At 38.5% G+C, this 21,502-nt stretch overlaps 1 protein-coding gene across 2 annotated transcripts in view; it reads left to right on the top strand.

Moving 5' to 3' along the window:
- The window catches only part of Tsc22d2 (TSC22 domain family member 2), a 56,541-nt gene extending 40,599 nt beyond the window's left edge, over positions 1-15,942 (top strand). For both annotated transcript variants that reach the window (XM_041658973.1, XM_041658972.1), the window contains 2 exons: positions 9,279-9,330; positions 9,982-15,942. In XM_041658973.1, coding sequence (XP_041514907.1) covers positions 9,279-9,330; positions 9,982-10,242 — 313 coding nt within the window. In that variant the 3' untranslated portion in view covers positions 10,243-15,942. The remainder of the gene's footprint in view (positions 1-9,278; positions 9,331-9,981) is intronic.
- The last annotated feature ends 5,560 nt before the right edge of the window (positions 15,943-21,502 follow it).

The following is a 21,502-nucleotide window of genomic DNA, read 5'->3' as shown; positions in this document are numbered from 1 at the left end:
ATCTATAAATTGCCTTAGGTAGAATTGCCATTTTTACTATGTTGATCCTCCCAATCCAAGAGCAAGGGAGATCCTTCCATTTTCTGGTATCCTCCTCAATTTCTTTCTTCAATGCCTTAAAGTTCTTGTCAAATAGATCTTTCACTTCCTTGGTTAGAGTTACCCCAAGATATTTTATGCTGTTTGTGGCTATCGTGAAAGGTGATGCTTCTCTGATTTCCCTCTCTGCTTCCATATCCTTTGTGTATAGGAGGGCGACTGATTTTTTGGAATTGATCTTGTATCCTGCCACATTACTGAAGGTGTTTATCAGATGTAGGAGTTCTTTGGAGTTTTTGGGGTCGCTTATGTACACTATCATATCGTCTGCAAATAACGAAAGTTTCACTTCTTCCTTTCCAATTCGAATCCCCTTGATCTCCTTATGTTGTCTTATTGCTATTGCTAAAACTTCAAGCACTATATTGAAGAGGTATGGAGAAAGTGGACAGCCCTGTCGTGTTCCTGATTTTAGTGGGATGACTTTGAGTTTCTCTCCGTTTAATTTGATGTTAGCTGTCGGCTTGCTGTAAATAGCTTTTATTATATTTAGGTATGACCCTTGTATCCCTAATCTCTCCAAGACTTTTATCATAAAGGGATGTTAAATTTTGTCGAATGCTTTTTCAGCATCTAATGAAATGATCATATGGTTTTTTTTCTTTCAGTTTATTTATATGATGGATTACATTGATAGATTTTCGTATGTTGAACCAGCCCTGCGTCTCTGGGATGAAGCTTACTTGATCATAATGGATAATTTTTCTAATGTGTTCTTGGATTCGGTTTGCCAGTATTTTGTTGAGGATTTTTGCGTCGATGTTCATGAGCGAGATTGGCCTTGGTTGAGTCTTTGTGTGGTTTTGTTACCGAGTATGTGGTCAATTTTCGAGAAGGTTCCATGAGCTGCATAGAAGAAGGTATATTCTTTCCTATTTGGGTGGAATGTTCTATAGATGTCTGTTAAGTCCATTTGATTCATTACCTCCATTAATTCTCTTCTTTCTCTATTAGGTTTCTGTCTGATTGACCTGTCCATTGGTGAGAGAGGAGTGTTGAAGTCTCCTACTATTAGTGTGTGCGGTGTGATGGCTGCCTTAATTTTTAGTAATGTTAGCCAGGCGGTGGTGGCGCACGCCTTTAATCCCAGCACTTGGGAGGCAGAGGCAGAGGCAGGCGGATCTCTGTGAGTTCGAGACCAGCCTGGTCTACAAGAGCTAGTTCCAGGACAGGCTCCAAAACCACAGAGAAAACCCTGTCTCAAAAAACAAAAAAAAAAAAAAAATTTTTTTAGTAATGTTTCTTTTACATACGTGGGTGCTTTTATATTAGGGGCATAGATGTTCAGAATTGAGACTTCATCCTGATGAATTGTTCCTGTTATGAGTATAAAATGTCCCTCTCCATCTCTTCTGATTGATTTAAGTTTGAAGTCAACTTTGTTAGAGATTAGTATGACCACACCTGCTTGTTTCTTAGGTCCATTTGCTTGATAAGCCTTTTCCCAGCCCTTTACTCTGAGTAGGTGCCTGTCTTTGTGGTTGAGGTGTGTTTCTTGTAAACAGCAGAATGTTGGATCCTGTTTTCGTATCCAATCTCTTAGCCTGTGCCTTTTAATAGGTGAGTTGAGTCCATTGACATTAAGTGATATTAATAATGACCAGTGGTTGTTAACTCTGGTCATTTTTTTAGTCGTAGAGTTTGTGTGTTTCCCTTCTTTGATTTGTGTTGGTGAAGGTTCTCTAGATGACTGAGTTATTGTGGTCATTGTTGGACTCCTTGGTTAGTGATTTTCCTTTTATTACTTTCTGTAAGGCTGGATTTGTGGCTACATATTTTTTAAATTTGTTTTTATCCTGGAAAATTTTGTTTTCTCCATTTATAGTGAACGAAAGCTTGGCTGGGTATAGTAGTCTGGGTTTGCATCCGTGGTCTCTTAGTTTCTGCAGAACATCTATCCAGGACCTTCTGGCTTTCATGGTTTCCATAGAGAAGTCAGGTGTAAGTCTGATACGTTTACCTTTATGAGTAACTTGGCCCTTTTCCTTTGCGGCTCTTAATATTCTTTCTTTATTCTGTATGCTTTGTGTTTTGATTATTATATGGCGAGGGGATTTTTTTTTTGATCCAGCCTATTCGGTGTTCTGTATGCTTCTTGAACCTTCATAGGTACATCTTTCTTTAGGTTGGGAAAGTTTTCTTCTATAATTTTATTAAATATATTTTCTGGACCGTTGAGCTGCACTTCTTCTCCTTCTTCTACTCCTATTATTCTTAGGTTTGGTCTTTTTATTGTGTCCCATATTTCCTGAATGTTTTGTGATGAGAGTTTGTTGGACTTGCTGTTATCATTGATCAGTGTGTTTATTTTCTCTATGTTATCTTCAGAATCTGAGATTCTTTCTTCTGTCTCTTGTATTCTGCTGGTTATGCTTGTTTCTGTGGTCTCTATGCGTTTACCTAGATTTTCCATGTCCAGCCAGCCCTCTGTTTATGTTTTCTTCCTTGTCTCCAATTCAGTTTTCAAGTCTTGAACTGTTTCCATTATCTGTTTGATTGTTTTTCCTTGGTTTCCTAGGGTATCATTCACTGATTTACTCAATTCCTCGAACTTTCTGTTATACTCTCATCCATTTCTATAAGGGCATTTTTTACATGCTGTTTAAGGGTGTCAATCACTTTCATGAAGTCAGTTTTTTCTTCTTCTTCTTGATTAAGGTGTTCGTGTCCTCCTGTTGTGAGGTCGCTGGGTTCTGGTGGTTTCATGTTGTTTTTCAGATTGTTGGGTGAATTCTTGCATTGGCGCCTGCCCATCTCTTCCTCCAAATGCTCCCCTAAGGATCTTCTTTTACAGGATCAGGTCTCCTTGCCCACTGATGTACCTTCCCAGTGATGGCACTCTCCCGTGATGGCTCTTTAGGTGCCCCAGTGATGGCTCTCCTGGTGCCGAGATCAGATCTCCGTGCTGGTTGGGTAGCTCATAAACAAAGCGCCTACCTTGCTTGCTGTAGGCAGGCTATTGAAACAAAGGAATTCCCGCCCGCCCCACTGCCCTCCGGATTCGATCCCAGCCTACCTCAGTTTTTCATAGCTCCTTGTGCACAGGTTTTTCCCCTTTGTTAATTCTAGTTATTTGAGAAAATAATAACACTTAGATCTTGTAATAGCTTTGTGTCTACTTGCTCAAGATAAATTATAGCTATAAACGTCACTTATTGTGATCCAGGCATGGGAGCACATGCTTGCAATCCCAAAATTTAATAAGACCGAAGGAAGAGGATCATAAGTTTGAAGTCAACCTGGGATGCAGAGTCAGACAGTCTCAAACCTCCTGCCCCATTCCTTACTTTACGTTACTACTAATAAAATTCTCCCTTGAGAATTTTTCCGTGAGTTTTTCTAATCATTGAGTTAAGTGCATTAGTTGTTTTAGATTAGTAGAATTTATGTGCAGTTATATACAATTTTGAATGCTTAGTTTAATTTACTCCTCTTTCTGTGTGTGTGCACACATTTGTGTGTCTGTGTCTTTGTGTGTGTGTGTGTGTGTGTTCCTAGGGATAGAACTGAGGATTTCACATAGACTGGGCAAGCACTATAATCACTTATCCATATTTTCTTCTTAGCCTAGAAATTTAGATTTACATTTGCCTGGAGAATAGTTCTGCAGAATTTTATTTCTTTGGATTCCTTTCAGGGAAAATTAACTGGTAAACTGTATTGTAGGCCCCTGTGAGCTGGACATACAGTCTTCACCAAGGAAGAGCATACAGTTGGTTATCTGTCACCAAATAGCCTTGAAAACATATCTCAAAGTAAAAACCATATGGACTTAGTAAGTTGCGCTTCGAGTATGTGTGTTGTGTATGTATGCATATATATAACAAGTTCATTTTTAAAGGACCATAATTAAGTGGGGCATGGTAACTCATGCCTTTAATCCCAGCACTCAGGGCAGAGGCAGGCACATCTCGAGTTGAAGCCAAGCCTGGTCTACAGAGTGCATTCCAGGACAGCAAGTGCTACACAGAGAAACTATGTCTTGAAAAACAACAAAAATAAAATAAATTTCAAAAAAGCCATGAATTTGAAAAAGAACAAGGAGAGTGGGGAATAAAAGAGGCTTGGGAGTGAGGAAATTAACTTTTTAGAATGATAGATTTTTTTAAAAGTATATTTAACCATCAGTCTTGCTAAACTGTAGGTTAATTAGATTTATTCTTTTGCAATCAGCAACTTAAAATTGTTTTTTCTGCATTTCTTAGAAAACAGGAAAAATGCTTTCTAGGCTTGAATTAATGTTTTAGTGATAATGCTATTATTTTATCTCTTCTATTAAAAAATGGTAGGGATAAAAATTGTATAAAGAAAGTAGATAATGTACTATAAGCAGCGTATGTCTTCTGAATGGTATAGGACTTGGGTCCTAATAGGTAACTTTGATCTATATGACTGATGAAAATCACTTTTACCTGATTTGCAGAAGAAAGCTTGGGCACAAAGAATCAGAATGACCAACTCAAAGTGATTAACTCTAATTACAGATTTGATTCTGTAATTTAAAGAATTCCTTTACTGTATTTGTAACTGTGAGTGTGACTCCACAGAGAATTAGATTTTTGCATAAAAAGAAGGTAACTTTTTTATGGCTTCCTACTTATAGATATATAATATTTTAACATATTAACTCTGGCAGACTAGAACATTTTACTTCTTAGCAAATAGGCAGACTATGCTGGCTGTCCAAAGATCACTAAGCAAATGCCCTTTCTAAGAAGTTCCCTCCCTTGTTCTGAGAGCGGAACTGCTTCTGGGAATGTGCTAGATAAGAGAAATGACGTGCTGCAAACACAGTCTAATCTTTGGGTCCACGCTCACAGTTTCACAGTTAACATTCGGTGGTTATTTCAAGCACTCTTAATATACACAGCTCAGGATTTATTTAGGTCACTATAGATAGATGCTTTGTTTCACGGTCTTTCCCTTAGAAAGAAAAGTCATGTGTTTTGATGTTAAGTCTAGGTTTGACTTCTACCATTGTAAGTTACCTGGCCTTAGTTTTCTCATTTATAGAATGAGGGTGCTGTACAGACTTATTGATAAATATAGGCCTGCTACAGAATAAATTGTCAGGAACTATTCTTTCCTCTGTTTTATCATTTTGTTCACTGCACTTACATAGAAGAAAGACCAGAGACTGAATAATGAAACCATCCACTTGGAGTAATACATTTATTTGCACTGTTCTTCCACAGTTTTTGTTCTTATTTTAGACGTAACTATTCCATGCCAGTTTGCTTTATTATAGATAAAGCAAGTTACTTCTCGCGACATTTGAAAAAATGAAATCTTTGCTGATTGTCTTTTCAGTGAAGCTACATGTTCTTGGTTATGACCACTTGCTGAAGAATAAGGACACCTGGGAAGAAAAGCAGCCATTAGGAGTCAGTGGGGGTAAATTAGGATGGCATGAAAAGCCACACTACCTATTGTAACATAGTTACTTTTAAGTGGCTTCTGCTTTTTCTGTGACTAGAACTACAATTAGCTTTTTTTTGTACGTTAAATTCAGGGCAAAGCATTTAGCTTGATAATTCTTATCTTTCCACAGTCCTATATTTTTGTTCATTGCTTCTGTGTCAACTTGTTGATAAATGCTAATCAAGATTTTTCCCCCGGAAAGACTTTGTCCATAATTGGAAATTACCCTTTGTATTTATTTTGCACTTCTAGTTTATAATAGTAACTTGAACAAGAAGATTCTGGGCTCTTCATTTTCTCCATATTTCTGGCAATAATTATGGGACTTGGTTTAACGGACTTAAGTTTGAGTGTGCATGTGTGCGTGTGTGTGTGCGTGTGTGTGTATCGTGCACCACCCCCTAATCCAAAACACATGGTTTATTCTTACAGTACATTTATTCAGACATTGCATTTAAGGGTATCTAGTTGTATAACAGGTAATTAAACTATATGAACAGATTGCAAAAGAAACATAATATTTCCTTGAGTAGCTTAAAATTTGAAACGTATTAAACATCAAAATATGATATGGTAGATGTAGTAATAAAATAAATCAAAGTATAAATCAACACTAGATGAAGAAAAGTTGAAGGGAGAAATAATTCTGCTTCGTTTATCAGTTGTAAGTTTAAGGAAAGTGAATCTCTGGGCTGAACACCACAGAAAACATTACCTTTGGGAACTATACTGAGGACAACAGTATTAGTATCATTAAAAATCTGGCTATTTAAGTGGTGGTTCCCAAAACATAAGTTTCTATCAGAATCACCCAGAGGTGATATTAAGATATATTAACTCTCCTTGTTCTGGGAGTATCTAATTCTGGGGCAGCTCCAGATATATCCATTTCTAGCAAGTTCTCAGGTAGTGTTGCTGCATCTGGTTAAAAGGAACTTCACTTTTAAAACTAGTTTCTCTAAATTCAAAGAATTTTAATGGTTTCCTAATACAAGCCATTAGTTTTTGAAATCAGATTACTTTCATCTTTAATGACTGTCAGAATGTATTTGAGCTCTTATGTATTAGGCATTGTTACTTCCTCAATAAGCTTAATCTAATAGAATCAACCATATTAATAGAATAGTAAAAATAATCACTACCTTGTATTGATCATTCATTGTGCCAGAGCTATGCCAGATAGTATTTAAACTCATTTACTCCTCAGAGGATTAGAACATACAATGCTTATTTGAGGTGAAAAAAAAAATAAATAAGGTATAGAAACTAATTTCCCAGGATTCACAGTGAATATATTGAGGAGCTACAATTTGCTGTATTGTTCTAGTACCTTCTACACTATCTAAAATTAAAAGTATGCATATTCCAGGACCAGAGTGGGGATAGAATAATTGACTTTACTCTAGGACAGACCACAAAAGAGATGGCCCTGGGGCCTTAAAGGACAAGTTTAAGCCACATTATTTCGAACTACAGATATCTCCATGTGGGGGAGCAGTTTCTGAAAAGCCAAGGAAACCTGGAAAAAAACAAAACAAAAAAACTAAAATGTTACAGATTACAAATATTATATAAGACCAAAATACATTTTTTTAAAAAAAGGATGAAAAACTGTCCATCAAAGGTCAAAGTCATGAAGAATAGCACCACTGAAGAGCAGGAGGCCAGCCCTGGTCCACATAGTTTTAGGCCAGCCAGGGGAATTTTGATATATCCTGTATTTAAAAAAATAGAATTAGGGTTTTGATTGTGGGTTTGGGTTTTGTTTTGTTTTTTTACTTTCTCCTGTAATTTTCATCCACTGTAAGCCAGTGGGTCTCAAACAGGTCAGGCAACAGAGAATCAGCATTTTCTGGGCACTTGTTAGAAGTCCCAGTTAGAGCCCAGCAATCTGTTTTTACTAGTCCTCCAGATGACTGTGCGTACTAGCTTGAGAATACTATAATTGGTGTTGAATTTTTGAATATTATTGAAATAGTGGTGATTGTGTCTATGACTTATCTATTAGAGTACTATGCACAACAGAATTGAAATGTTAATACCTGAGAGGATACTTTTCCTCAACATGATCCTTCTATTGCTTGAAAATCCATTATCTTCTGTTTCTGCAGAGCTCAGAGTCCAGACAGGGGTTTGTTAAGTCAGCATTCAAGGTATAGCGTTCTCAGTAGTCCTTAACTATAGTAATAACTTGGAAACTTATTGACTGATTTTAATTAATAAGAAAAGGAAGTAAAAAACTCTGTAATTTTAAAACTGTCAATGTATAAAACTGGTATTATAGTTAACGCTTTAAAGTACTTTATTTAAACCATGTGTATCAAAGGAATAGAATGTATTCACACCATGAAATGACTGAAAGTAACTCCTTCTTGGTAGAAGTAATATTTGTGATGATGTTTTTTTTTTATTTTTATTTTACACTAAAGCCTATAGATTATATATATACCTATATGTATATATATGTATATGTGTGTATATATTATATATACCTCTGTGTGTGTATTTGTGTACATACATACAGTTGGTCGGTAATTTAGTTACACGTAATCTTACTTTATATATATCTCCCCAGGAACTGAAGCCCCAGTTTATAGACAGTTTTGAGGTCTCAAGTCTACAGAGCCCTTTCATCTTAGCAGCAGCAAATAGTTAAATAGAACACTATGACCAACATTGTTAGTGCTCAGTTCACATTGAGCATTTTCTGTACACTGGTTGCAAGTCAGTGCAACTTAGACACTGACCCCATTCATTTTACAGGTGTGGGAACATTAAATGAGTGAGTGAGTGAGTGAGTGAGTAGCAGAACCTGGCATGATAGCCAGACCTATGTGGATTATAATCTAAAAGACACAACTCCATGGAAAAGAGTGTTTTCTGATCTTCAATCTGGCATAATACTAACAGCCCATACCACTCAAAGTAAAGTAGTCTTCACTTACTATAAATACCAAACTCTTGGGTATAATATACTCTGCAAACAGTACTTAGTAATGTTTTATTCATAAATTATTTTTAAAGACCTTTTTAGTGTTGATTCAAGGAAAAACCAGACTTTTTTTTACTAGTTTAAAACGAAAACTGTTTCTGTCTTTCAAAAATCTGTTAAAATAAAAACAAGAGTATATAGATTCTTGCTACTTTTACTACTTAAAAAATTGATGAATATAAACCATAAAGAACAATTATTTAATCTTCTGTGTCATTATATAAATGCCAGGTAGTATTTGAACTTGTGGTGTATACTTAGTAGTTAGACAACTTCGAATTATTCTCAGGAAAAACATATGCCTTCAGTAACCTATAATCAAAGTACATACATAGGTCTACCAGAATGTTGAGTTCCATTTTAACCAGCCCTTCTAAAATCCTCTGAATTCTTTTTAGAAGCCCTCCTACACTCTTAAAAACCAGGTGTTAAAATATAAAATTAATAGAAAAAATTCTTCATCTGAATTTTAATGTCTTAAGACCAGCAAAGACAAAACTCGTAATTAACATTGAGAGTTTTAAAGTGTCAGATGTATACCATAAACAAATGATAAATGTTTTTAAAAGTCAGCCATGTACCAAACCCTCACGTAGAAAAGTTAAACCCCTGAGTACTGAACTGCAAGAAAAGACTTGATAAGTTATTTTTCAATTATCACATTTGGTATTGGGTAAAACACAAATGTCTTTTGTGTTATTTTAAGAGTTGGAAGGATGGTTAAATATTTTAGGGTAATTTAATGAAATATTCTAATTTCTTCCAGTGCGTCTGGGGGCGGTGTTGTAGCCATTGACAACAAAATAGAACAAGCAATGGTAAGTAGGTTCACAGCTCTCCTCTCATTTCATGGTTGCGCAGACTGACTGTTCGGAGTGTCTCAGGTCCAGATAACAGAAACTTATTTTCTTTAAGCCAAAAATTACCTTCTTGATAGCAAGATTTAGAAGTTGCTAGAACATTGAAAATTTCTAGTTCTCATGTACTGACTGAATAAATAGTTCTTATATCTGATCACATCATATGTTCTGTGTCACTGTGGAACAGGAGCATACATAATTCAGTACAGTATGTGTTCATCTGAAAAGCATCAGCCTTTGGCCCATTTAAAGTGGGGGCTCTGTAGCACTTCCGTCTCTATAATATAGCCCTGTGGCTAGTTTATTAGCAAGCAGCTTTCCAGGAATAGTACTCCTCTGTTGTCTCTATCCAGCATCTTAAAATGCTCATTCTAAACTCTGGGAGGAAGGAGCACTTCCTATACTAGTTGGGAAAGAGACTTCTTCTACCCCATCTTCCCTAGGCCCAGTCAGGATATAGCAGAAACATTAAAAGCATGAGGAGGAATGTGCTTTTAAAAAACAAAATGTATAAAGCACTTAGTGTTTGTAAGGCACCCAGACAATCTAGAACTAAGTAGCTTCTTGTTTCTCATAACTCTTTTGACATTCCTAATTTTTTTCCCACAGGATCTGGTGAAAAGCCATTTGATGTATGCAGTAAGAGAAGAAGTGGAAGTTCTAAAGGAGCAAATAAAAGAATTAGTGGAAAGAAACTCTTTACTTGAACGAGAAAATGCACTGTTAAAATCTCTTTCAAACAATGATCAGTTGTCTCAACTCCCAGCCCAACAGGCCAATCCTGGTAGCACTTCTCAACAACAAGCAATGATAGCACAGCCTCCTCAGCCAACGCAACCTCCACAGCAGCCGAATGTCTCCTCAGCATAAAGCTTTCTTAAGCCTCATTAAGGAAAAACTGAAAGCAATCTTTCCTTGTGTGCCACTGGTGTTCTTTCCACTTTATAGAAAGCAAGTAGCCATTGCTTCGGCTGTGTGCTTGGCCTTTTCAGTATTAGACAATCGTTCTACAGGAGCTTTCCCTCTCTAAGATGTCATGCAGCACTGTTGATGTCCACTTCTGTGTCATCAGGACATGAGGAGAATGATAGATGGGGTTTATTAAAGCAAGCAGAGTCTGCATTCTACATGTGCGCATGAGTGGGATCTTTAGAAGTTTCGGTGGCTCTCCCATGTTCCTTATCACCCGTGGGTTTACCGTGAGCCTTCCTGTCACATTATAAATAACAGTTCATCTAAAGAGCCACTTTTCTTTCAATATCAGTAACATTTGCCTACGTAAGTTTTCATTTATTTTATGTTTTATTTATTACAGGGCTGCTATTTTCATAATGTACATGAACAATGTCACAGAACTTTTTTAATTTTTTGGATAATTATAAGTATCAGTAAAGGAATTGAAAGACAGGATTACATTTAATAAAATGTTTAGGCAATAATTGAACAAAAGAATCCTGGCACATTTCTAACACTAATGGCAATTTACCGTTGGTATTTATTTTCAATAGTGAAGATCCAGCTTGAATGTAAATTTTGTATAGTGTAAGTATGAAAAACACAGTGCACCTGTACAGGTAGTCACCAGTTATTGTGATATAATAAATAATTGGGCTATTTTCATGAAGAAAACTTTGTTCATTTGTTTCTACTTTCTAATAGAAATTGCCATGATTCCTCTGCTTTTCAACATTTCGTATGACTTTTTTTTTTTTTTTTTGGGTGGGAATAAAAAAGCTGTGAAATTGTTCAACCTACTTTGTAACCAAAGAAGCAAAGCTGTGTAATGGAGTTTTGTTTTGTTTTATAATGCACATTCTTTATGTATTTTTATTTAGTGTTTTCTTGGTCACAATTTTCTTTGCTGTCTAGCATGATCTGCATGGCCTGTAATCTTTGAACCACTTTCGTACCTCATGTTTTATCCAGCACTCTTATTGTACTGTGTACTAGTCTGTGAACAATGTCAAATAAAAAGAGCGAACAGGTCGTATGGTGGAACTGAGCTAGCGTACAATGCACCAGTTGTACAAAAACAAAAATGAAGTGAGCCATCTTTTGTTCATTTAAAATGGTGTTTTGAATTTCATATGCAGAAAACGTTTTGTTACATTGCAGATTTTAATGTATTTAATAAATGCAACATGCAGATTAAGTGCAGTGTATACTGAGTATTTAAATTAAAATGTACATTTCATAAATACAGTTTCAAGAGAAAGCATCATTTTGTGTATACTAACACATTAAGTGTATGTCAGAAATTGATGTAAAAATATATATTTTAACACATTTTCTGAAATTAAACTGCAGTTTTGTTCAAATATTTGGCTCTATATGTGTTCAGAATTTGACTAGATTTGTATTTTCACAGTTTAAAATAATTCCTTAAATGAAAACCCATGATGTTATTAATGACAATGATAGTTCTTAAATTTTCAAAGTAAAATAATTTAAAGAACACAAGAATGGTGAGCAATATTTGTACTCAATATTCATATTATGTTAACAATATAAATAGGAAATCCTCGTCTACCAAAACTTTTACTTGAATTCAGAAAGGTGCCTGTAGAAATTAACATGTCCTGTATGGGTAGCCCACTAATTCAGTCTTAATAAGAAACAGTAGTTAGGTCTCCATGTTAGAAGAGGTTAAATGTTCTTTATCTATTTGAGTCATTCTAGCCTCAAATGAAAGTCATAAAATCGAAACACATGAAATTACCAAATACTTTATATTCTAGTGCTATGGGAAATAATGCTCAGTAAGCAAATTTTTCATGTTAATTAGTAACATTAGAAATACTTGAGAAAGAACTAGATAAGTATGTAGACTTGAGTATGTACTAACAGAGTGAGATTCTAATCGAGCCACCATGGGCACGATAGGGTGTGAACCTGCTGTTGGAATGTGAGCCCTTCCGGTGCCAACAGTGAGGTACCGCATACAAAGAAGAGCTAGAAAAGGTTGCAGGAAGAGACAGATAAATGGCAGACTGCTGCCTAAGAATGCACAAGGTCTCTGATGCCTAGCACAGAAAAAGGAAGAAATTTAGTGTGATGTTTGTGAAGCTAAGAAGTGAGTTTTTATTCTAGGGATAGAAAAGCATCTTATAAACAAAATGTGATAGTAGTCACCAAGGAAATGATTAATATTTTATGGTTTAAAATGGCAACAACAGTTGCCAGTACTCCTATTCTTTAAGGGGGGGAGGGGAATCTTAGAAAATAGTTAACAAAAAACAAAATTGGTTCCAAAAGGCTTAATCTCTAGTAAACTAAGAAATGTAATCAGTTGTGTCATCTTTTAAATAGCAGGAGTTAATGTAGTTTGTAAGGTGGGCTTTCCTGTGTCCTCCAGGATGAAATTTGGCAATGTCTTTTAAGAGCGTTAATATAATATGAATAAGCTAGCTCAGTGGCATGATGCTTAACTCGAGGTGCAGTGTCCAAAAAAACGCAAGTGTGTGCCTGTCCTGTGTGTTCACTCCTTCCCTTAGAACTCAAAAGTTTTATTGATCACCTACTCTGCCCCCTACTTAAGATTGTCAGTGAAGTTTACATCTAAATCTGTTCCCGTTTCCATGAGGCACATTGAACTCGAGTCAGGAACAAAAGGTGGGCAGGGTATTGCACTTTTGTTAGGAAATAATTGAATTTGAATTTCTCCCTAATTGGTTTGTTTAGGATCTTCATTTAGAGCTCTGTTGGGGTTAGAGTCTCCAAATACATAGAATATCAACTAGTTGAAATTCCAGTGTAGGGGCAAGTCTTAGAGGAATATCATCCACCTTTAGCTTTCCCAGTCTCAGCCTACAGAACAGGTGCTACTACAAAAACTGGATGTTGGCTTAGTTTTCTGATACGACGGTGCATGTACAATTGGAACCTAACTTTGCACAAAGAAAATTATTTTTAAGTAGTTTTGATGTAATCTTAAAATGCATCCAGCCAAGCACTCGTCTTTCTTAACTGTTAGATGAAGCTGTTTGGCCCTGGTAACAGGTCCTTTATGATAGATATGTTTAAATTCTCTTCAGAGATTTCTGTTAAAGGGGAAAACCCTGTCCTCAGAATTCACAACTGAGACTACACAAACCAACCAATACAATGATTCGTGAAATACAGTCAAGGATGGATTGCTTTGCTCAGGGCTTTCCTGAAATGTGGCACCTGAGTCTTGAAGGTCCCAAGAGCCAAGAGGAAGAGGGGCATTCCAAACGCAAGAAAAGCCTGGAGAAAGATCCAAGAACATAAACAGGGATCCTAAAGAGCACAGGATTTATGGGAGAGACAAATAATTGCCCCGTCGATGTTGGTAGTTTGAAACTATTGACAAGCACAACTGCTTGGATGGTGGCTAGTGGGATGTGCTCAGTTCAGTCCAGTGGTAGAGTGGCTGATGGGAACTGGAGACAGATGATTGAGAAAATATGACCCGGAAAATGAGAGCATTCCGTGGGCAATTATCCGACGTTTATTGAAGCTGAAAATTCCTCTACCCCTTTCCTATGAATATTCCACTCCCAGTATCCGCACTTTGTTCTCTTTTGTTTCTTTGAGGAAGCAACACCTCAGCCAATACTTGAAAGTTTGTCAGTCTTATGTCCAGGAGCCATGCATCTCTGCAAAACTAACAATATCTTTGCTTCCCATTGAAGGAATTGTGAGAATTTGACAGAAAAGTGAGGCAGACAGGAATTTGGTCACTCTGTGCCTCTGTAAATTCAGCCCAGTGATAAACAATTAAATACTCCGGTGAGTGGGATCACCATAATTCTACAACCTCTTGCTCCCTGAAGAGGTAGTATGAGTTCTGACTCTGATGCCCACGTAAGGATAGGTTTTCCTTAGCTTTGCCTTTCATGCTCTACATAGGTCAGACCCACAGCCTTCTCCCCCACACCCGGTTTTCCCGCCCCCTGCTGTAAGCCCCCTAGTAATTCATGTTTCTGTTTTCTAATGCTAATCACTTCTGGTGTTTACTTGCACCAGTTGGCAAGCTGACCTTCCAAGGTACATCTCTGTCTCGTATTCCCATACCAGGTTACGAATTTCTCCATCTAAATCTCTTCCAATGCACGTCTTCGCTGGTTAAGTGAAGGATGATACAAGTGTGCCCTTTGTGGGCTATCATTGGTCGGCCATGTTCAAATGTAGAAATTGCTTTTAAAAAGTACTATAGAAAGCGATGTAAAGTTCACAGACCTGTACTTTTTCTTTCCTCTGTTTTATTGTCACAAAAAAATACCGGCTGTCTTTTAGAATTGGTGATTGGTGATGGCAAGATAAGCAGTTATTTCTCATTGGCACAGTCCACTTGGACACTGAATCTGTTCAACATGATTGGATAGTGGGTGAGCTTTAGTTTTCTTATCAGGGGAACTGATAAAGTAGGCAGTTTGCATGTTTTCTGACCACCTAGTGTCCTGGATCCAGAGTCCCTGTGTTTACTGACCAGGACCTGCCCACAGAAGCCATAATGTTCCTCTGAAAGAAGGAAGGAAAGGAGGTGTGCTAACTTTAGAAAAATGATTGAAGTTTAAGACGAGCCAAATGACCCCCTTCAGCTTCTCCATAATGAAAGTTGAGGTCACTTGTAGTTCTGACTGTTCGCATGCTTTCATTATTTCTGTAGAACAATTGCAAAGTGCTCTTGCCCACCACAATCCAAAACGTCGTCCAGACCAGTTTCCACTCTTGCTTCATTAGCAATCCGTGCTTCTAGAGCTAAATAAACCTGAAGAAGACAGCAGACGAGGGAGCATCTCCCACACATGGCATATACGATACTAGGCCGGCGTCTAGTTCTAGCTCACTGAGAAAGAAAATTTGCAAATCTCTTGATAAGATAAACATATATACATTTGTCTTACATAAACAAATATACACGCCGAAGTTTGGGGAAATAATGTGGGCTTTATTTTTACTTTTATTTCATAGAAACGTTGGAAAGCAATTTGGTTCTATCTCAACTTAGGTGCTTAACCCTATACTCAATGTTGGAGAACAGAAAGCTGTTTAGGGGATGATCTGTGCCCCCCAAGAACTCATCACCCAATGAGAAAGTAGAAGCTGAGGTACCATGTTGCTCTTCCAGAATAAATACAGTTTATAGACCTCGTGTCCTTTGTTAGCTGAAAGGCTCTGTAAATCAGTAATTTGCTGTGTCTTGTGAAACCCTTTGCCATTGCCAGGAGATCCTAAGTCACCAAAAAGCTTTAGCAAAAAAAAAAAATAATAATAATAATCCTGGAAGACGAGACCAGCAAAAGACTTTGCACACCTATACTGAGCCTGGGAGTCACCCCTAAAAAGGAACTCATCTGAGAGAGAAGTTTACATGTTTTCAATGCTCTCAGTTTGCAGACAATGGGCCTAATTTAACCTAATGGCTGGAATTTACAAGTCATGAATTATATTGTCTCTTGTCTCATAAGTAACATGCATTTTTTTTGGCTGTCTTAACCAGCTGTCATAACTCAGGTACCCGATACCAAAAATAAATCTCTAATAGAACAGAGAATTCAGAGATTAAATACAAGGTTGTCTGTTAGGTAAATGGTAAGCCTTACATTTCAGACGGGGAGGGCGCGGGGGGGTGGGGGCAAGGATGGCTCAGCGGACAGGTAGTATGGAGACTGTAACCTTTGAGAAAGAAGGCAAGCTCAGCTCTCTCACATAAAGTAAAAACGCCAGCTACATTAGAAGTGAGTCTTCTGCTTTGTGAAACTCAAAGGCTTGCTAATGCACGAAAGCAAAGTTTGAAGTCACGAAGAGCTGCTCAGCCTTGGCAAAGCAACGTGCACGTGAAACACACTATCTCAGATCCGTTTGGTGAACATTAGACACGTAAGGGTTAAGAGCTGGCACGTGAGGAAAAACGGGACTCTGGCATCATTCGAGTTTGCACAGCCACTTTGAAAGGCAGATGGGTAATTGAAGTTTTAAATGCCCTGTGACCCAATGGTTCCATTTTTTGTTTTTTAAATATCTGCCCTACAAAACACACCTGTGTTCACAAGGCAGCTTGTTAAAGATTGGAAAAAATCAAAATCCACCAACATAATGGAATATGCTCGATGCTCTAAAATACTAGGTATCGTGACAGAGTGAAGAAATAGCAATGTGTGCTGACAGTAGATGTCTAGGATGCAATGTTAAATTTGTTAAAAGTTTGGGGGGGGGAATACATGTAATACACATGATACTGTTGATGGTTTTTTTAAAAAAAAAAAACATGCCATACACAATACTGTATAGTGTACTTCTGCAAATACCTTTCTGTGTACAATATAAATAAAGAGAAGGTTTGGAAGGGTACTAACCAAGCTGTTTACAGTAGTTTGGTGGCGTGCATTAGCTTAAGCTGTAATAGTTGATGTTTTCGAATCTGCATTCATGTACTGTTTGTGTAATGACAAATTAATAAATTAGAAATAAAATGAAATAGAAAGTGTTTCCTTCTTCTCTACTGCTATCAGCTAATAGCTCCCCCAATGTCCTGGATCTCAGCTTCAGCCTGCCTTCTTAACTGCTGACCCGGGAAAGGTTTCCACCACCGCCGCAGCCCCCCCAACCCCAGCCCCACCCCCACCCAACCCACACACAATGCTTGTATATCCTCCTCTGGATTATTCTGGGAATATATAGTAAATGATAAATAATAAGTAACTGCTCCCTGAACATAGTCTGTTCCTCCCCCGTCTCCTCCAAGCTGCCTCCTTCGCCTTCCCTGCCCTCCTGAGCTGTCATGGCTGCGCTGTCTGACCTTGGCTCCTCAGCACACTGGAGCTGTCCTTGTCCAGGCCACCAGTGCCCCTGTGATGCTAAGTCAACTCCAGCCTTCTTAATGGAGAGCTCTGCCTATTTGCTGCTTATCGTTTAATTGATACGGGATATCATTTTCTGTCTTTCACTTTGAATTTTCCTCACTTGTTAAGTCCTCTTTATTTTTAGGAGTGTCTATTTTAAAGCAGATAGCTGGTTTTTGTTTTTGTTTTTTTTAATGGTCTTAACTCAATCTGTCTTTTAACAAGTAAATTTAATCCATCCCCATGTATCGTCATTGCTGGCGTGTCTGGAGGATTTTTCCCATCTAATTTCGTGTTTTCTCTATGTAACACTTTGAGACCTTCCTCATTTTCTCCACTCTTGGCCTATTCAACTGATAGTTTTTATTAATTGTTTACCCCTTTTGTTGCTGGAAAGCTATACACACCCTGCTCACCACCCTAATGCTCATTTTACCGTTTTCTTCATCACTAATTTGTGGAGATCCCTAACTATATGCAGAAGAAGTAGTCTAGTAAATGCCCATGTAGCCACCACCCAGTTTAAACTGTATCTGCTCATGACCAATCCTATATCTACCAATGTTTCTATTACTTCTATGATCCTCTGGATTATTTTGAAGAGAGCCTAAGATGCCCTAGGCTTCACATTTACTTCAGATGGGGATTCTTTTTGTAACCATACTGTTGCACCACCTCAAAATAAGCAATCCATTTGTCTCACAGGAAATCTAGTCCGTGTTCACATTTCCCTGCTTGTCATATTTTCTTTTATAGTTTTTTTTTAATATGGATCAAAGGAAGGAGTGACTCACATTGTAAGTGGTTGGCATGCCTCTAAATTCCTTCGTCAGGAGGGTCCTTGTTTGTGCTCCAACCCCCCGAAATTCTCTAATAATCTGTGTTATTTTTCTGCAGCTGTTCCTGAAGCTTGACTTTCCCTGGTAGCATTTTTGTAGTCCTCTGTCCCCTGTATTTCTAAATCAGATCTTAAAGTCTAAATATTCACATTCATATTTTGTCAGAATTGGTTCAAATATGATGTTTGTTGTATGCTTATGCCTAATAGCCTCCACTCTGTGCTATTGGCATCGCCGAGAGTCCCTGTGCCCATGAGTTCTGTTACACTTTCTCTCACACTAGTGGGACATGCCTGTAAAGAGAAACTTGTCCTTATCAACTGGCCAGTCACCCTGGTATATAGTCATCAGAAAAAGGCAGGGACTTTATTCCTTCCTTTTACTTCCAGTTTCAAAATAATATATTGAGTTCCTGCAAATGGATAAAAATAAATATGCAAAGAACTGATATCTTGCTCTATGGGAAGATGAAATGAGTTCATTTGCCATGCCAAATCTCAGGTGATTTTTAGAGAGAAGCCAGGAAATAACTAAAGAAAAGTTGAGCCAGGCGGTGGTGGCGCACGCCTTTAATCCCAGCACTCGGGAGGCAGAGGCAGGCAGATCCCTGTGAGTTCGAGGCCAGCCTGGTCTACAAGAGCTAGTTCCAGGACAGGAACCAAAAGCTACAGAGAAACCCTGTCTCGAAAATAAAAAAATAAAGAAAGTTGGTGTTAGAAAACACTGGTCTACGCACTGCCGAGTCAGGGACTGAATAACTTCTCAGTCAGTAGGATTGAAGTAGGATTGCTGTGAGTTGAAGCTCAGCCCAAATTACAGAATGGGGCTCTATCGCAAAAAGAAAAGTAGGGGTGTGTGATGGCTTGGATGAGACGTCCTCCATAGTCTCTGACATTTGATTCCTTGGTCCCCAATTGATGGCACTATTTGGGAAAGCTTAGGACATGGCCTTGCTGAAGGAAGTACATCACTAAGAGCAGCTTTGAGGTTTCAAAAGCCAGGGACCGTTCCCAACTGGGTTTCTCTTAGCTTGCTGCTTGTGGTTCTGAGATATGAGCTCTCAGCTGTTCCTGCCACCTTCCCCTGTTGTCATGGTGATGGACTCTTATCCCTCTGGAGCCCTAATCCCAAAGGACACTGGTTCTTCCTTCTGAGTTGCCTTGCTCATGGTGTTTTGCCACAGCATTAGAGAAGTAGCTAAAACATGATAGGAAGCTCACATCTGGGCACAGCTGGCACTGCTTTGAGAGAAACAGCAATAGACACAAAGCAGGGGGCACTGTCCAAGAAGCTGGGGAGTCACTACACAGACCAGCAGCCCACTTTTACAGGCTTACCTTCTCCCATGTGGTGACTGAGCCACAAAGCTTGCTAAGAAAGGGGCAAATGACCTTCAACGTATGCAAAGTATTTCTAATCAAGGCAACTTTTGCTTAGCAACAACGGTACCCTTGGGCTCTGTTGCCTTGGTGAAGCAGGCCTCCACAAAGACCAAGTTTTCGGCTCTTTGCATTTTCCCCAGACACAAGGAAAGGACTCGGTGTCAGGGCATTAGCTTAATCATGTAGCTTATACACGAACCTAGGTCTGTGTGGTCTTCCTCTCATCCACTTTCCTTAGCTGGCATTGGCTCCCTCTTTCTCAACTCTTCCATCCTGCTCCTCCCCATAGCCAACTGTCACTAAAACGTCACTGAGAAAACCTGAAAAGAAAAGGAGTTCATTTTCAGGTGGACGTTTTCAAGATGGCCCTGTCTTATTCTCTAGAGAGAGTGAACACGTGGCGTTCCAAACCTGTAAGTCTTGGCTTTTTCACTAGTGACCTAACTTCCAGAATCTACCCCCGTTGAGCGGTCAGTAATGGCCATGACCAGGGTGGGGAGGCACAGGCACAGGAGACTGGGTGTCATGTGTGAGACCTACAGATATTTAAAAAGAGCAGCATAGGAATCCTTAGGCAGGAGAGCATCAATGTGTAAAGGCAGAAGCTTAGCATTATGAGATTAAATAAAAGCCCCCTTTGCCCCTTGATAGCCCTCAATAGCACATTGGCCTCAGAATGCATTCTCTAGGATCCTACTTTCAGATTTATAATTGTTTATCCTGACACTGAGTGCTCATATTAATAAGTGAAGATACGCATGAACCTTATCCTTTATTTTCCTTAAGTTTTATGATCATTAAGTAGAGGGGTAATAACTCACAGCCTTGCTGTAGGGATTAAACAATGTAAAATATATAAATCACTTAAGTAGCACATGGCTCCTCATGCCCGCCCTTGCTTTTCATTTTAGCACTTTCTGGGCACCTGGTTAAAGTCAGGATCTTTCTCCTGTCATTTTCTGACCAGAGGCTCTAAAGAAAGACTTGACAATTCACAACCCTTTTGAAAAAAAATCTTTTCAAGGCTTGGGACAGTGAATAAATACTTGCTCATTTGACAAGTGTGGATGGTGTGGGAAGTCCTTCTGTCTATGTGCTTTTATTGGTTAATGAATACAGAAGCTGTTTTGGCCAATGGCTTAGCAGAATAGAGCAAGGTGGGGAAAGCTAAACTGAATGCTGGGAGAAAGAAGGTGGAGTCAGTGAGACACCATGTAGCCGTCAGAGGGGAAAGACACAAGCTGCCATCTGGAACATTGCTGGTAGGCCAGGAGCCTCGTGGTAAAATATAAAATAATAGAAATGTGTTAATTTAATATGTAAGAGCTTGCTAGGAATATGCTATAGTGATTGGCCAAGCAGTGATTTAATTAATACGGTCTCTGTGTGGTTATTTCGGGAGTCTGGATGGCCAGGAAATGAACAAGCAGCCTCCTACAACATGTGGAGATGTGTTCAAGGAGTCTAGCAAGCTTGCCATCTGCCCAAGATCTCAGAGTTGGCCAGTGGTAGAGCTAGATTCTAAGGGACCCGATAGGCCATGTTTCTCCCCAGTGTGCTTTCAGAAGTGAAGGATGGCGTACTTTCTGGAACAAACATGCTGAGGTCGTGCCTGGTGTCTGCTCAGGCCATCTACCCATTTTGGTGTCCGTATTTAAAAACTGGCCACCCAGGATGAGCAGACAACAGATAACACCTGACAACACAGCCTCCGTCCAAGCCGACTTCAGTCAGATCTCTGAAGTCAGTGCTGATTGCTTGTTTGTCAGGAATGTGGATTTTCAAGCCAAGTGTGGTAACTCACACCTATCATCTCAGCCCTGGAGACACTGAGGCAGGATAGCAAGCTGAGGCCAGGCTGGTCATCTAGTAAGTCTATGCCTGCCTGGGCTATATAATGAGCCCCTGCCTCTAAAAGAAAATATTTTTAAGATATTTTTTTTAAAAATAGGATATACTCTTTGTATTTTTTTTGTATTTTTATTTTTTTATATGACAATTTCTTTACTTGTGAAGACTCATAAGTACACCAAATTCCACAGAGCAGGCTCTTGGGCCTTACTAGTCAGTGGTTTGGGTTAGGATGAATGAAGTTGTCCAC

This window comes from Microtus oregoni, unplaced genomic scaffold (genome assembly GCF_018167655.1).
Source record: "Microtus oregoni isolate MIOR12 unplaced genomic scaffold, Mior012 000010F_ref0000083, whole genome shotgun sequence".
In the NCBI taxonomy this organism is placed as follows: domain Eukaryota; kingdom Metazoa; phylum Chordata; class Mammalia; order Rodentia; family Cricetidae; genus Microtus; species Microtus oregoni.
The sequence above is the reverse complement of the archived record's forward strand: the minus strand, read 5'-3'. Positions and strand labels throughout refer to the sequence as shown.